The sequence below is a fragment of the Thalia democratica genome, chromosome 2 (assembly GCF_965202585.1).
Source record: "Thalia democratica chromosome 2, ktThaDemo2.hap1.1, whole genome shotgun sequence".
Lineage (NCBI taxonomy): Eukaryota > Metazoa > Chordata > Thaliacea > Salpida > Salpidae > Thalia > Thalia democratica.
Genome location: NC_139166.1, coordinates 70,964,933 through 70,982,740, shown reverse-complemented (window position 1 = coordinate 70,982,740; position 17,808 = coordinate 70,964,933). Strand labels below are relative to the sequence as shown.

The window sequence follows — 17,808 nt, the reverse complement described above, 5'->3', positions numbered from 1 at the left end:
CATGCCACAATGATACACATCAGAAATCTGAGGCCTGCAAAGAACTATTTACTTTAAAAACTGTGCTTAACAAATATAATTTAGATTCTCACAACATATATATTTTTAAATATTCTTTTGGATCTATTTTGAGTAAACAGTTATGCTTATATGATAACTTTACTAAAATTTAGCGTTTAAAAATTTTTTATTTGTTATCTAGCATTCTTTCAAAAATTACTGGGCCAAGAAATAATGTTAAAAGCAACTCTGGCCTGGAAAATGATTAAAACGATTCCAATGATTAAAATAGGTTTTCACCAAATCTTTAATGTTTGTAGATCACTATAAAAAAAAAATTATAAAAAAATATTGAAGTACAAGCAAGTTAAAAGCTTTTAAAGTTGGTCTATTTTCATTTTTACTACATGCCACAATGATACACATTTAGCTAGACCTTTTGTTTTTCATGCTAAAAAATCACATACATGTATAAACTTTATTGAAATCAGTTTAAATAAAACTTGATAACTATCAATAGATCATTGTATGAAAAAAGTCTAAAGCAATGAAAGTATTAGCAGATTGTGTGCAATAGTTGTAAAACCAGTTTCAGTACAACCTTGAATACTTTTCAACAGATCATAGTTAGAAATAATTTAAAAACATGAAAGTAAAAACAGAAATGAGCAAAACAGCCAACCTGGTGTTTGCTGTTGAGTCCACGGCCAACATGGTCAGCCATTTCGACCAGATCAAAAAGAACTACATCCTGCCCATACTCAACCACTTTGAACCCAAGCAGGGCGAAGGAAGCTGCTTTGAATCCTGTACGAGGTTTGTTATTTAAAATTAAATTTATTGTCGATGTTTTCTTTATATACATACTATTATTATTATTTTTCTTTATTTCATTTATTGAATTATAAGCACTTAAATATGGTGCTAAGCAAGTCTAGCATAAAAAAAGTCTACTGTCAAAAGAAAGTTAATGTATAAATGTTTTTAATTTATTTTAGATTTTAAACTTATATTGATTCCTGTATGTTATTTAAATATAAATGTGCCACCAATTCATTGTCTTGATAATTGTTTTTTGATGATTTTTTGCAATTTTTTCTCTCATAAATTAAATTGTTTAAGTAATATCAACTGTTTTAATTATATTTTGCTTTGAAAATTTATTTGAAGCAGTTTTTTAACAATTATTTATCAATTTAAATACATCAGCATAGGTAATTAAAAACAAAGTTTAGGTAAAAAAGAAAAGTTTAAAACCAAAGTTTGAAAATAAAATGAAGTTTTATTTTTGTTGTACATGATGCTACTTAATGTTTTAACCAGAGCAAGGCGTTGAGCTGAAATTGAGCTTATTTGAAAACTGTTCAAGATCTTACTTCAGCTTTTTTGATAAATATCAACTACCCAAAAATGTATTAATGTTTTAGTGTTTATCTTTTTGTGAAAACAAAACTACTGTGAGTTTTACATCAGGTGTTCTTGCATCAATTACTTTGATAAAAAATCACCAATATAAAACAAGGGGGTCATTTACCTGGAAATACCTGAATTATTTTTTTTTAATAAATAAACTTGGAGTTTAACAATTAAAAAAATAAAAAACCTATAACTTCAATTTTTGCATCTTAAGTAATGAAATTTTGTTAAGTCAAAAAGTAAAATCATATAAAACAAAAAGTTTACACATTATTCAGAACAATACTAAATCCAAAACTTTTTGTAACATTTTTTTATTACAAATTGTTTTTTTTTATGTGATATCACAAGTATAAACTTAATTTTGACCAAATTAAGTATAAAAATAAATAACAATCCAGCTGCAACTAGATAGGACCTTGTGAGCAAATCAAGATCTTGTTGGTTTGATTTAAAACAGATATTTTTAAATTCTATAAAACAGGCTTGTATAAAAGCCATATTTAATATTTCATATAAAAGCCATAGTTAAGGGCATAGGGGGGGAGGGGGTAAACACCTTTTTTTGGTTTTTGATCTTATTTTATATAGTTTTTACTAAACTACAAAATGCTTTTTACAGATTTAAAAAATTGAAAATAATTTTTGAGATTTAGCCGTCAAAGTCGGCTATATCTCAAAAACTATTTTATATTTTAAACTATAAAATATCATTTAACTCATGAGAAATTTATGTTTTTGTAAAAAGTTTCTGATGTAAAGATAAGGATTGCAAATTTTTTGGAGTCAATTTTCTCTGAAATTAAAAAAATTACTAAAAATCTATCTCCTCCTTCATTTTTTCAAGCAATCTCCTTCAAATTTTCAGGAAATGTTCCTTATATTAAAAGGAAAAATTGTTACGATTTTAAATAAAATAGTCTTTTTTTGCTGTTTTAGTTTTCCCTTTCCATAAGGAATCTATTATGCGACCTGACTTTGACTAGTCATATCTCAAAAAATAATTTGAATTTTTAAAAACTATAAAAAACATCTACAAGCTTAGAAAAAACTCTTTAAAGTAAGATCAACTTGTAAAAAACATGGCTAACCCCCCTATGGCCTTAAGTTATTCCTTAATATTTTTGGAGACATCTTCACTAGTTTTTGTAACTTTGAGAAATAATTCTCTTAATTTAAAGAACTTTTTTTGTTTATCAGAACAAAGTTTATAGTATATTTAAATATCAAATTGTAAAAGATAAATTTTTGAGTTCAGACTTATTAGAGTTATTGAAAATAGTTTTTCTCATATTTATTAATGTTTAAAACTAACATTTGAGTAACTTTAATTTCATAACTAATTAGCAATAAGAAATTAGTGTTATATGAAACATAGCTTGTTTGTTGTGTTTAAAAAAGTATTTATCTTTGTATCTTTAATAGATTTTTTTTCCATTACGCACGTGTAGTTTAATGTAAATGGCAAGTGAGCCAAAATTTAATAAAAAATAAATAAATATTTTTGTAACCTTAAACTCTTTTGAATTTTCAATGATGAACACTGTTTTTTTTAAGTACTGTAACTTTTATTCTTTTAATGTTATAGTAGTTATGTATAACGAAATGATAAACAGCTACTTTATTGCTTTAAAAAAAAATTAAAATATTATATAACTAATAAAAATTATGCTCATGGAAAGTTCCATTTAATTTTTTTCTTTCAACATTTATGAAGTTTTTTTTCATACTTAAGTACTTCAGTATCACTAATCAGACAATTGCTACTGTACAATTGTAGTGTTGATACATAATTAGAAAATACGCTTAACCAAAAAGTCAGAAATTTTATAAATTTGAAAAACATCATTTTTCACAGAAATTGTGCTCTCATGAAATTCCATTCAGACAACAAGCATCCAGGATTCTTTACTTATTATTAAACATAGAATAACTAAACTTTATTTTTAGTAATTGATATTTTTGTACCAAATATGTATAGTTTACTAAAAGTTACAAATGAGATAGTACTAAAATAATGACATTAAATGTCATGTATTTAACAGAAACTATGTTCTCAGGAAGTTTAATTTATGAAGACTATTTCTTTTATGTGCTTAATGTTATAGTAACTTTTTTATAATTTTAGCATTGTAGTACATATGCGTAGTTTACTGTGCACCAAAAAATTAATCAGAAGTTTTATTAAGTTCAAATGTCTTCAACAGAAACTACGTTCTCGTGAAGTTCCACTCTGACGACAAGCATCCGGGATACCTGACCGAGTGCTGTGAGCCCGTTGACACGAAGAAGGAGTTTGTGAAGCAGCTTGAAGCGTTGAAGTTCGTGGGTGGGGGGTGCGAGACGCAATCCCACATTGTTGAGGGGCTTGCTACATCACTGTACTGCTTTCAGGTAATTAGAGTAAATACAAAAGTGCAGTCAAATAAAAGAGCCTTTGAGTTTAAAAGTTAATTTTATTCTAATATATTTTAACACAAAGTCACATAAGACTTGCAACTTGTTTTTACTGCTTTCAGGTAGGCTGATTGGTATTATGCTATTTTGAATTCGTTTATATCAGGGTCACTACAAACTCTGGATAGTTAAAGATATTTTGAATTTTTTAATAATCAGGCTCACTCAAGACGGTATTGTTGTTTTACAAAAAACTCAGGATGGTTTTAAGGTTTTAAAAAAGTCTCAGGACATTCAGGAATAAGTTTAATAACACATCGAAGTCTGTGGGTGGTAGGTGCGAAACACCAAGTTGTTGAGGACCACTTGTCTGTACTGCTTTCATGTACAAAGCAACAATACAGAGCTTTGCATGTCTAAATAGAAATAAACTGAACAAGTTTGTAGTTTTAATAAAATATTTAAATTTAAACAAGCTGAATAAGTTTGTAGTTTAGTTTTGATAACAGATTTAAATTGTCTTAACAATAAGTTGGCTTGAGTTTCAGCTAAATTCTTACCAAATCTTATTGAGTACTGTTTGCCACAACCTTTCAGAGTTTACCAAAAATTAAGAAGTATAGCATGTCAAAATAGTACAGCATGTATATTAATATTATGTTTAAATAGATTGTTGTTACCCATCTTGAACAATGTTATGTCTTTCTTTTAGTTATTGTTTATTAATTTCAAAATGATTTACATACCGGTTATTTATGTTAGTAAGGAACTTGTAGTAATTCTTTAGTTCGTATACACAGATATGTCAACACTCATGTAAAATGCAATCATTATAATAAATGACTGTGCATGGCATTTTAAATTCAATAAATTCTGAGTTATTATGAAAAATATCTTTTGGCAGTTTTCGGTTTTTTTATATGTTTTTTGAGGCATAGCCCTTTAAAAATATCATAAGAAAATCAACTGTTGGAACTTGAGTTGTTTTGTGACAAACAAATGACTTAATTAAAACTTATATTGTTCAGAATCTCGCAGAGACTTACATCAGGGTTGCCACTCGGTCAGGAAAAGTCAGGAAATCAGGAAAAGTCAGGAAAAATTCTAAAAAATGTCAAAAGTCAGGAAAAGTCAGGAAAAAATGGGGGGTTTTGAAAAAATGTCAGGAAAAGTCAGGAAATTTGATAAAATTAAAAAAAAAAATCAGATTTTGTCAGTTTATATTTCAGAATTCCTTGTTTTCCAAAGTTCAAAATGTAAAAATTAATTATAAGTCATATAAAGTCAGAAAAAAATTCCAAAATTTTCCCAGATGTTTACAAAAATACTTAATTTTATTTTCAATGCCTTTATCTGGTATAAATTAGTAAAATATCCTTTATAAACCTGCAAAAGTTTTCTATTAACATATTGAACAAGTAGCTTACTTGAACAAGCAGATTTTCTAAGCTTTTTAGTATTGATGATCTGTAGCAAGGACACTTTAATATTGAAACTATGATATATACACAAAAGTTTATCTAGCATAATTTTAGAATCAAAGTGTTTTTTGTTTAAGTTAATAATTGAGTTCTTTATAACTAATCAGTTAGATTAGTATTTTATGTAACTTTACCTCTTTATAATTTTTAAATTTAGTGAAATAATAAATTTATAAAATAAGTTATAAGAGAGGTATATGTCAAGATTAAGTTTACTTATTGTTTGTATTTTTGTAGAGAAACTGAAGTTTTTAAAGTATATAAGAGTATATTTATTTGTTAAAATTTTATACTAAATGATAAGATAAAATATTTTATACAACAGATATATAGTTTAGTTTTAAGGTTTTAACTGTAAAGTTTTATTGTTGCTTTAAGATTTTAGTTGTGAAAGTTAATTATTAATTCAAGGTTTTAATTGTAAAAGTTCCTTATATGTCATTTGTTTATCTAAATACATTTATGCTAGGAAATGCTAAAAAATTGTGTCTTTTTTCAGACAAGCTGTGTTTATAAGTTATAATACAAGTATTTTGCTGATAGAGCTGTTTATTACAAACATCAAATGGATGGTTTAAGTGATGTACTGGAAGTTTGATGATAGAATTTAGCAATAAAAACTGTCGTTTTAAACCTGTATTAAAATAAGATTGAAAGCTTTATTTCAAGTGTTAGATTATGTATTTTAGAATAGGTTTAATTAAAGAGTTCGATTTAGAAAAGTCAGGAAAATTTTGGTAAAAAGTCAGGAAAAAGTCAGGAAATTTTTCTCAGCTTGATCAGTGGCAACCATGCTTACATGCACTCTCAGCAAATATGAGTAGGTGACATTTCGAAATATGAAAGTTCTGAGTTGTGGTAGTTATAGAGCTGTCAAAAAAAATTTTAGTTTTTTTTTCAATTATTATATTTTGAGCTACAGTGGTTAAAAAATCTCATAGAAGTTTAAACTTTTTGAGTATAAAATGAAAAGTAACCAATAAATAGCTTTATTAAAACCTTTTGTTTTAATACTTATCTTGAGGGCATAGCAGATTCTTATGTGCAGGATAACAAAGTTTATAAAAACAATTTGTTCGTAAAATTAGATATTCAACTGTTCGAGTTAGTGTTAAAATGTTATGTATTTTTATAATTTAAATCATAATGTAACTATTTGAAGGTTCACTAAACTTTTGTTTTACTTGTCACTCAGGGAAGATTTTTTGATCCAAAGAGTCGCAACCCTGTTTTTGTAAATTGAATCACAATGTAACTGTTTGAAGGTTTATAACTTTTTTTACTTGTTTACCAGGACCTGGCAGAGTCTTACATGCAGGACGGCGCCGACGCCAACGCAGACAAGTTCTGCTTCCTCATAACCAACTCCCCACCCTACAAAGCGGTGTCCACCGAGCAGGGCTCGCTGAGAGGGCTGGACCTTAACCAGGTGGGCGAAAAGTTTCAGGAGAGCAGCGTCAAGTTGTCGCTGATAACACCGAGGCACATCAACGAACTGAGGAACTTCTTCGTGAAGGTTGTAAAATAATTGAACTGTTTTACTATGTATCAACGTGTGTATTACACATGCGCGTTGACATTTGTTCTTACTATTGTTGCGTGAAAGTGAATTTCCATATTTGCACCTAACATAACTGTAGCTTTAATAAGCTGTAAATTCAAACTGTTTTACTTGTGTATAAAAACCTTTAAACGCTGCTGTTAAACAAAAATAATAAGTAAAATTATTAAGATCTGAAAATATTTTTTATTAAATTAAGCGATTTATTTATACACAAGCTGTTTTAAACACTTGACAGACTTTAAAGTTTTATTATACGTTTAAGATAAATGATTGCTACGAAAATTTATACTAAAATATAGCATAGCCACTTGATTTCAATTTGAAATATAACATTTTTGTCAAGGTCAACTTCAATTCAACAAACACCAACCTGCTGAACTACGCTCACGACAGAAGGCACCTGGTACTTTTCCACGGGTTCAGCATGCCCACTGAGAGGGAACCTTTCCTGCTGACCGACGAACTGCAGAACAGCAACAACCCGATCACAGGTTTTCAAATATGTTTCTGATGTTACTCTTTTTTGTAACTTGTTATATTTAGTTGTTGTTACGGTTTGGTTGTGAATTATGTTGCGAGTTATTAGTTTGTCTATATAGCATAAATCAATATGTTATGCTTAACACTTAACTTTTAATTAAGACTAAGTAAGTAGGATGAATAAATGTTTAGGTTGTTTTATTACAAAGTTTCAAAATCATTAATTGTTTTTTTTTTTAATTCAAAACAGCTCGTGTTTAAATAAAACAAAGCCGATTCAACAACTCAACATAGGTCTTACGCCATTTTGGAATAAAATAAGTATAAAGTATTTAGTTTTTATTTACTAAATTATTTTTTCAATTTCTAAAAAAATCGCAGCCAAAATGGAAATTAAGGCCGACATCAAGGTGCCCACCCCGATCAACTCGGAAGGAGTTCCGTCCGTGGGGATGCCCCAGAACATAATGTCGCCCATGACGAACGTCAACACCCCCAACAGCGTCCCCGTTGCCAAGCAACCGCCCCCGCAGATGCTCACCCCAACGTCGGTTCCCTACCAGAGCCCCCAGCAGAACCACCCCCAGAATATTCAGCCGAATGTGAGTTTGATTTATTTTATTTATTAAAGATATAACATAGTAGTTTACGAAAAATAAATTTTGAATAACAATATATCATTTTGATTTGAATTCGATTGATTTTAATAATAGGAAAGTTGTTATATTAAATATTTATTATATGTTTTGATTTAAAGATAATAAATAATGAGATTTTAACTGCTACAAGAGTAATACTCTTATTCGAATAAGATTTTAATATAAGCTTTGACGAGGTCTTTTACCGAAACTTAGTTTGCATAATAAAGTCTTGAAAAAATAAATATTTAAAACAAAAATTCAGCAGAACCACCCGCAACAAAGCATTCAGCAGAACGTGATTGGCCCGAACCAAGGCGTCATTGGCCAATCACAGCCGAATGTTCAGATAAAGAGCGAGAAGCCGTCGACGGTCGGATATCCGATGAACCCACAGCAGCAACCGAGTTAGTTTGTTTATTTATTTATTTTAATATATTTATATACTTATACTATCGACCAAATTAGTGTTACTATTTCTTTATTTGTAATTTTGCAAACAGTTGTTAATAAAAAACGTACTGGTTCAAAGATCGTAGTGTTAAATTTACTTAAGTAAAACTAAACTTGTAATGTATATACATATATATATTTGTGTATATATATACAGAGTTGCCACTTTACCTTGAAACCTGGAAAAACCTGGAATTTAAACAATTTTCACTTGCTCAGTAGTAAAGTTTCGATTTGACTCAAAAAATCTATCATAAAATTTAAAAAAGTTTGTCATCATCAAAATTTTTTTCTTTGAAAAACATTTTTAAAGTAGCTTTACAGTATCTTTTCAATGTTTTTATACTATTTAATACAGTTTCTTACCTTAAACTAACTTAAAATTAAAAATAGAACCAAAAATGTGTAGTTTTAAAAACCTGGAAGATATTTGGAAAACCTGGAAAAAATTATGAAAAACAAATGGCAACCCTGTATATATATTATATTTTGTTTACATACTATTTTTATTTAATTTATTTTTCCTTGTTCGTGTTTAAAACAACTTTGTTTTCTCTGAAATTGACAAAGGAAAGTTTTTCTTCTTTTGGTAAATTATCTGAAAAATTTGAGATTTAAAGATGACTTACTTTAGTAAAACTAAACTTGTAATATATATATATATATATAATATTTTGGTTGTATACTATTATGTTTCTCGATGTACCCACAGCAGCAACTAAGTTAGTATAGTTAAGGCAATAGGGGGTAACAGCCATTTTTTGACCCAAATTAACATTTAGACTTATTTTATAGTGAGTTTCATAATCTTTCAGATGTTTTTATTTAGATTTTAGATATATTAATTGACTTTTTTTTATTATCGGTTATGTTAAGTGTTGTAATAGTTTGATACAAGTTAGTGTTTTAGTGTTTGTCGTATCAATGTCTTTATAATTAATTTTAGTAAGTAGTAAGCAAAACATGTCAGTTTTGTTTAAAATGTGTGAGTTGTTATCGCTGTTGTGTGGTGCATTTGTAAAATGTATTTTCAAACTGATTTTCTTAAAAAATGTAATGCTGTTTTTAGTTGATTTTTTTTGCAGTTAGTTTTAGAATATTTATGTAATATTTTAACAGGTACTTTTTTATCTATAATACATTTTCACAGGTACTTCTCAGCCACAACAGCCCGTTCAAGGAGGAATCGAAGCTGCAAAGACCGTTGCAGATAATATATTCCTCACAAGTAATATAAAATATAATATTTTATATATTTATTAGGTTTTTATTTTCATGGTTCTCACAATATATTTCTTACAAGTAATATAATATTTATAATTTATTATTTGTACTCATACTGTTAGTGATAGTTTATTCCTTTAAAGTAATATACTGTTAGTACATTTTATATTTACAATGTTTTTTAGTTTGTTTTAGCTGATAGTATATTACTCACAAGTATTATACATCTAAATGTTTAGTTAATTATCTTATTTTTTAGCTTCAAAGACAGTTGCAGATAATATATTTATTTCTTACAAGTAATATGATACTAGTATTTTTAAGTATTTATCTATTTATGTTTTTTTTTTGTTTGTACTATATTTTTCACAAGTAATATTATATCAATATTTTATATGTTTTTTATGTTATATTAAAGCTACCAAGACAATACACTCCTCAAAAGTAAAATAATTATATACTTGTGTTTTATTATTAAAGCTGCTAAGACAGTAGTTGGTAAAATATTCCTAACAAGTGATATGTTATTTAATGATTTTATTTCTTAGTTTTTGTTGCTTATAATATACTACTTACAAAAAACTACGTACATTTTACTTTAATGTTTATCTTTTTTTTTTTGAGAATGTGTATGTTAACAAAAATTAAGCAACTTAAAATCGAGATTTTGTTTTTTGATATTTTGATGCATTAACATCAACCAGCTAAAAGGTATACACTTTTTTTATACTCATACTCTTTATTTCTACACTAGCATTTTTCTCAGGTTTATCAAATTCATACTTGTGGAAAGGAATATCAGAATATTCGTTCAAAAATCAGGGTAAGTTTTTTATGAGTTTTAAATAAAAAAACATACAAATAATTTAAATTAATAAAAAAAAACTATTTGTTTTTCTTTTCTTTTGCGTTTTATGTAAATAGTTAAGTTTGTTTAAGAAATTTTACATTCAGAAGTTATTGTAAGTTTTTGTTTCTGCTAAATAAGTACTTGGCTAAAATATTCTCAGCCTAAGGTTTTAAGCAACATTTGATAAATATTAGTTTTTTACTCCGAACTAGTTACTTACCGCTGAAACTTAATTAATAAATTAACCTTAGAAAGAATGAGTTTTTGCCTTATAAATTTATTTGTCATATATTTTATTGTTTATATATTTATTTTATTGAAATTATTTGCATGTATTACAATTCTAAAGCTTTTTAAAACATTTAAAATCTTTAAATGTATTAAAAATTAGTTATTAATGAGAATTCTTTATTTTAATTAGCTTCACTTTAAAGTAAGTAAGTCTTGATTAGATACAAAATCTTTTTTTTTATTAAATTTTTGTGTAAACTTTTTCACTTTCACCTACCCAACGACTTTTAATAATTTGCAATGTTAATTTAGGTTTTTATATTATTTATTATAAAGTTAACAAACGCTATCAATCACCCAAATAGCATATTTAGTTACAACCAAAACATAGAGGTAAAATTTTTATACTTATAATTATTGTTTAAATATTTATTGTTTGTTTTTATTTGAAAATTATTTGTAGGTAGAGTCGTTAAAATTAAAATACAGTTTCACATTTTAAAAGTACAATATAGTTAATCTAACTGATAAAACTTTACTATTTGTTTTAAGTATGTTTTTTTAGCTGGCAAAACATGTGTAGATATTGTTAATATTTAGTTTTGAAAATATTCTACACAATTTCACTATTGATAAAATACAAAATATTTAATTTAACTGACAAAACTTTTCTATTAATTTTTTAGCTGGTCAATCACGTGTAGGAAGAATCATTATGTAAATTGAAATACATTTAGTAAAATATGAAGAATTAATTTTACTAATACAACTAAATTATAATGAAATTGATAATGATCATAATAAAAAATACAATATAAAATATAGTTGGATAAAAGTACAGTATAGTTAATTTAACTGATTAGACTATTATATTTTTTAGCCGGTCAAGCATGCGTTGGAAGAGTGAGTATTGAAATGTATATGGAACCACATCACCATAGTCAGAATATTGATAAACATGCGATTACAAGGTATAGAAAAATAATTATAATAAAAATAGTTAATTGTATTATAATTCTCAGAATATTGATAAACATGCGATTACAAGGTATAAAAGTATAAAAATAATTATAACAGCAATAATTGATTATATTATCATTCTCAGAATATTGATAAACATGCGATTACTAGGTAAAAAAGTTGATAAATTAGCAATTACAAATAAAGATTAATTAAATATATTACCATTCTCAGAGTGTTAATAAACATGCTTTTACAAGGTAAATGAATTATTAAATACATGCAACCATAGTACAGAATATTACTAAATTTGCGATTACAAGGTTATAAATTTAATTCAAAGTATATCTACATTCTTAAAATATTGATAAACATCCAATTAAAAGGTACAAAAAAAATATATATTATCATCATAACCAGAATATTGACAAACAAGAAATTACCAAGTAAAAAATTATTTAGATATACACTATCATTTTCGGAATATTTATAAACATGCCAAAACTAGGTAAAAATTGTCAAATATATCATCGTTTTCAAAATATTAGTTAACAAGAAATTGCTAGGTAAAAATAATAAAATGTATAACTATATTCAGAATGTTGATAAGCTGTATATTTCAAGAAAAAATATATTATTGAATTTTCTATTACAAGGTTAATATATTAGTATAATGTCTAATTCAAGGTAAAAATAAGCTTCAATAAGCATATATGTAATTTTTTTAACAGGTATTGGCAATCACCCATCCATATGAATTTCATGCCACAAGGTCTATTGAGGAGTATTCACAAGCACATTCAAGTTAAAGTGAAGTTACTTGTTAGGTAAGAAATGTTGAATATAATATACTATTTAAGTTACTAATTTAAAGGTAAAAACTATACACAAGCACATTCAAGTTAGAGTAAAACTACTTGTTAGGTTGTGAAAATTATGAAACAATAAATATGTTGAATTTATAGTAAAGATATCATTAAGGTTAGAAAAGTAGAAAATGTTAACTTATTGAGGAGTGTTGACAAGCACATTCAAGTTAAAGTAAAACTACTTGTTAGGTTTGAAATATTATGAAATAATAAACGATAGTAAAGTTATAGTTAAGTCAAGTTATACTTAAGTTATCAGTAAGGTGAGAAAAGTATAAAACATTAATTTATTGAGAAGTATTCACAAGCATATTTAAGTTAAAGTTACTTGTTTGGTGAGAAATATTAAGTATATTAGTAAACATCTATAAATTAAAATTTAATTTTGAGTAAGTTGAGGAATATTACATTCAAGTTAAAGTGAAGTTACTAGTAAGGTTAGAAGTATTGAATATAATATACTATTTAAGTTACTAGTTTCAAGTAAAAAAAAAACTATACACAAGCACATTCAATTAAAGTAAAACTACTAGTAAGGTTTGAAGTATTATGAGTTGTACTATAATTAATAATAACAATAAACTTGAATGTATTCAAGTTTTACTTAAGTTATCAGTAAGGTGAGAAAAGTATAAAATATTAATTTATTGAGAAGTATTCACAAGCATATTTAAGTTAAAGTGAAGTTACTTGTTAGGTGAGGAAGATTACTTAGTATGTTTAGTTAGTATGAGTAATTTGAGGAAAATTATGGATAATAAGGATATTTAAGTTAAAGTGAAACTATATAAGTAAAGTTACAAATAGTAAAAAATAATAACTTATATAAGTTTAAAGTGAAATTGTTAGCCAGGTAGTAAATAGCATAAATATATACAAAAAAGTTTATTAGTCAGCCAGGGAGCTTAAAATGATCAATATCTAGCACTTAAAAGTTATATTATTAATAAGATAAGAGGTAATTTACTGGAACCTTTAGGAGGTAACATTTATAAACATTTCGTGTCATAAATAAATCAATTACTTTTAATATTTTAACACAGGTTCCATCCGAACCAATACCAGCAAATTGTGCAGAAGTTGAAGCAGCAACATATTCTATTTACTTTCTATCAACAGCCCGCAGATGAAGTAAGAAATAATTGATATTTATTTACAATTATTTATAAAACAACACATTCTGTTTACTTTTTATCAACAGCCCGCAGACGAGGTGATTGGTTTATTTTATTTACAAGTATTTATTTTGTTATTTGTATAAATTTAGTATAAAATATTATTCATATAAAGTATAACAAAGTACAGAAGCTGAAGCAATAACATATTTTATTTACATTTTATCATTTTCCTGCTGACAAGGTGTTTGTTTTATTTATATTTTGTTTTTTGTATTTATTGTTCAACTATACATTTCATTCACTTTTTATCAACAACTCCGCATATGAGTTAGTTATATATATAAAGATAATTGTTATATTATACTCATTTAAAGCCCTGGAGATCCTCTTAGGAGAAACAACTGTAGCTAAAGTGGCAAATAATACACGTTGAATAATCTTTTAATTATTCTTATGTAAATATTCAAGATTTATACAGCTTTACCACAAAACCTGAAATGCTGGAAAACCCGAAATTTCACAGTGTAGGCTAAAAAACCTGAAGTTTGAGAAGTTTTGAAAAAAATAGGAATTTTGAACAAAAACCACTGAAAAACCTGGAACATTCAACAAAATAACTAAAAAAGCTGGAGTTTTAATTTTTTTTACATTTTAAACCGTAAAATTTTGATTTGACACGAAAATTTAATAAATTTTTAAAATACCATTTTTCCCGGGAACCCAAATATGCAATAGTCCACAAGGCGGAAAACGACATACCTGAAATAAATAAACGCATATATATATATATATGCTTAAATAAAGCTGTATAAATCTTGAATATTTACATAAGAATAATTAAAAGATTATTCAACGTGTATATATATATATATTATATTCTCATAGGAACCAAAGTACGCGATAGTCCACAAGGCGGAAAACGACATACCTGACGGGTTCGTGCGAGCAATCATACCGAACGAGTCGATCAGGATAGTGGAGTTATTGAAGCAGGTGAACAACAGAATGAGGCAGCAGCACCTTCAGCAGAACCCCAACCAGGGGCAACAGTTGCAGCAGAATCAACCCAGCTATCAGCAACAACAATATGTTTGTTTCTAATATGTTTATAATAATTTATTAAATATAAGTTAATAGCAACAATACGTTTGTTTTTGTTAATGTTAATAATAATTTATTAAATTTAAAACATTTGCAGCAGAATCAACCCAGCTATCAGCAAGAACAATATGTTCGTTTTAAGTAATATTAATAATTAAATTTTATATGTTTTGGTTTTAAGAAAACAAATAAAGAGATCTCAACTATTGGAGAAGTGTAGGAGAAATATAAAATTTATTTTTTCAAGAATTAATTTTACAAACTAAGTTTCGGTAAAAGACCTCGTCAGTGCTTAAATAAATCTGATTCAAATAGAATTAATAATTAAATTATTAGTTAAATGAAACAATACGTTTTTTTTTATAAGTGTTTATAATATTTTGTTTAATGTTTGTTAAGAGCAACAATTGCAGCAGAATCAAGGGTTTTATAATGGTATTATCAGTATGTTACTTATGTAATCTAAAAAGCATTCAACACTAAATTGAAATTTAGTTTTAATTTGTTTTATATGCAGTTGACTATTTTATCATATTTAAAAAGATCGTTTTTTTTCACTGAAACCTGGTAGTAAATGAAAAGTTTAATTTGCACATTTTTATTTATATTTGTTTTCCATAACAACTTATTTTTTGGATGCCAAATTCACGCTGGAGGTTTAAAATTAGGAGCAAGTCCAAAATAAAACATATGAGTGTATAGTTCTTTAAAATAGATTTAGTTTATTTTTTAATTTACGTGACGTCAAAAATCATTCATTAAGCATACTTTTGTTATTTAGGTCATATTTTATTTACAAAAATTGATTTATTCACAAAAAATATTTTGTCAAAAAAAAATTATTCCTCCAGCCGCAGCAAAACCACCCGAGCAGAATGCAGAACCCCCAGCAGCGCCAGCAACCCATTATGACGTCACAGCACCCGAGAATGACGTCACAATACAGCCAGCAGCGGCACATAATGACGTCGCAATCGCAACAGCAGCAGCAGGGAGTTATGACGTCACAAGGTAATTTTGTGAGCTTGTTGCGCGTTGCTGTTTTCAGCATAATACTTTGTGTAATGTAATTAATTCAAAATTATGTAAAAAAATTAAAAAACTTTAAACCGCTGACCGGTGGAAAAGATTTTTAAGTCGCTGTAGATCAGGATTTCCCTTTTTTAAAGGAGAAAATTTAACGGGGGCTTTTTTTTCGAAAGGCGCCCTTTGAAGAAATTAAAAAGGCTATGACCCCCTCCAACAGTATTACTCAAAAACTACAATTAAAACGTCTAAAACTTTGTTTTGTTCTTCATCATCAACTCCAGAATATCTATTGTAAGTAAGTTTCAATATATGATTATATGGCCCCGTTACTGCTCATCGCCCCCTAGATTTCTGTAAAAACTTAAAAAAAATGGGGTCACTTAGCCAACTTTGGGAAACCCTGCGTCACAGCAAGGCAGGTTCAAAACAACAACAACAAAAAATTTTGCTCAAACTTTAGTATACTTTTTAATATTTTTTTTAACAAATCTAAATAACTGGCTGACTACACTATTATAGCAATGACTAACTGTATTTGTTTAAAAAAAATATTTTATATTTTTTAAGGAATGATGTCTCAACAACAGCAAATGCAACCAAACCAGCAACAACAACAATATTTTCAACAAAATAACAATCAGATGATGAACAATAACAACATGAACAATATGAGATTTTGAATGAACAAGTGTTTGTTGAGAAGTAGATTGTTATGATCTTATGTAAGATATATTTTCATCTGATAATTATGACAACTAGAATCATAAAATTAAACTGATTAAAGTTTGTTCGTGGTTTGAAAGTGATGTCTGGATTCATGTTTTAAATTTTATTAATAAAAGTTTTTGAATTCTTTATGTTGTAGCAGAATTAAGTTTCCTGTTTAAATTTTTTATTGCTAAGACTTTCTTTTATTATGATATGTCACCATTTAAGTAACAATAATATTATGAACGATATGAGATATTTATTGAGAAAAAATGTTGAAAAATAAATCGTTATGATCTTATATAAGATATATTGACATGACATCTGTTGAATATGTATACAACTAATATCATAAAAATTAAACTTACATTTGGTTTTAAATTAATGTCTGGATTCTTTAGTTGTTCAATAGTGTAAAAAATTGTTGCAAACTTAGATTAATTTTTTGTGTTATAGCAAAATTAAGCTTCCTCTTTAAATGTTTTTATTAGTGAGACTTAACTTTCTTTTATTATGATTTGTCTCCATTTATAGTTTTTTTTTGTTTTTTCCGAATCATGTTTGTTCTTTTTTTTTAAAAACTTTGTACACAACTTTAAGTGAGCTTCTATTTTGCAGGAAACTTTTTAAGAAGTTCTAGATAAGTTTTATATCTTTTATAAATTGAGAATCAAGTAAATTAGTTTCGTTCAAAAACCTTTTAAAAACACATTTTTTGTTAAGTTTTTGTCTAATGAGTTTTATTATATTTTTCAGTATTTTTTGTTTAAGATGGTTTAATTCTAATCATTCAATTTTTTTTTATATTTAATTTTGTAAACGTTTAAAATAAAGTATTAACTAAGTTCTAAAATTTTAGTTGTATACCACTACTTTACAGACATAGTTTTCAGTACATTAGTTTGAAATTACTCTCCATAATAGTTGTTATAGTTCTTTTAAATAGTTAAGATATAATTACTTAAACATGTATAAACCAATTGAATATTTCTTTTATATTTCTAGACTTGTAATGTATTATATAAATCGTGTTGCCAGTCATGTTACTGTTTAAGAAATAAACTGATAAATAAACTTTAAGAACTAAATATTTTTATAAGAGATCGTTAAATAAACAAAAGTTTTGTAGATAGATTATGAAAATTTAAAACAAGCAACATAAATAAAACTTGAATAAAAAGTTAATTAGTATTATTTTAAATTTTAATTAAACTCCAGAGACTCCATTTTAAAACATACAATATTTTTCAGTAACTTTTAACTTTTTTTGAAGGATTCATTAGTTAAAA

At 26.6% G+C, this 17,808-nt stretch overlaps 1 protein-coding gene across 2 annotated transcripts; it reads left to right on the top strand.

Annotated features, from left to right (window-relative positions):
- The first annotated feature begins 658 nt into the window (after positions 1 to 658).
- Positions 659 to 16,853, top strand: LOC145829524 (uncharacterized). Of its 2 annotated transcripts, none has more exons than XM_082937351.1 (14): positions 659 to 816; positions 3,624 to 3,810; positions 6,589 to 6,810; positions 7,202 to 7,349; positions 7,720 to 7,940; positions 8,245 to 8,383; positions 9,580 to 9,657; positions 10,420 to 10,476; positions 11,615 to 11,705; positions 12,426 to 12,521; positions 13,607 to 13,694; positions 14,567 to 14,770; positions 15,634 to 15,793; positions 16,379 to 16,853. In XM_082937351.1, the coding sequence occupies exons 1-14, from the start codon at positions 665 to 667 to the stop codon at positions 16,489 to 16,491; spliced, it is 1,956 nt and encodes a 651-aa protein (XP_082793477.1). In that variant the 5' UTR covers positions 659 to 664; the 3' UTR covers positions 16,492 to 16,853. The 2 variants fall into 2 exon arrangements, with proteins under 2 accessions (XP_082793477.1, XP_082793476.1); XM_082937350.1 differs by having other exon boundaries at positions 8,242 to 8,383.
- Positions 16,854 to 17,808: the final 955 nt, after the last annotated feature.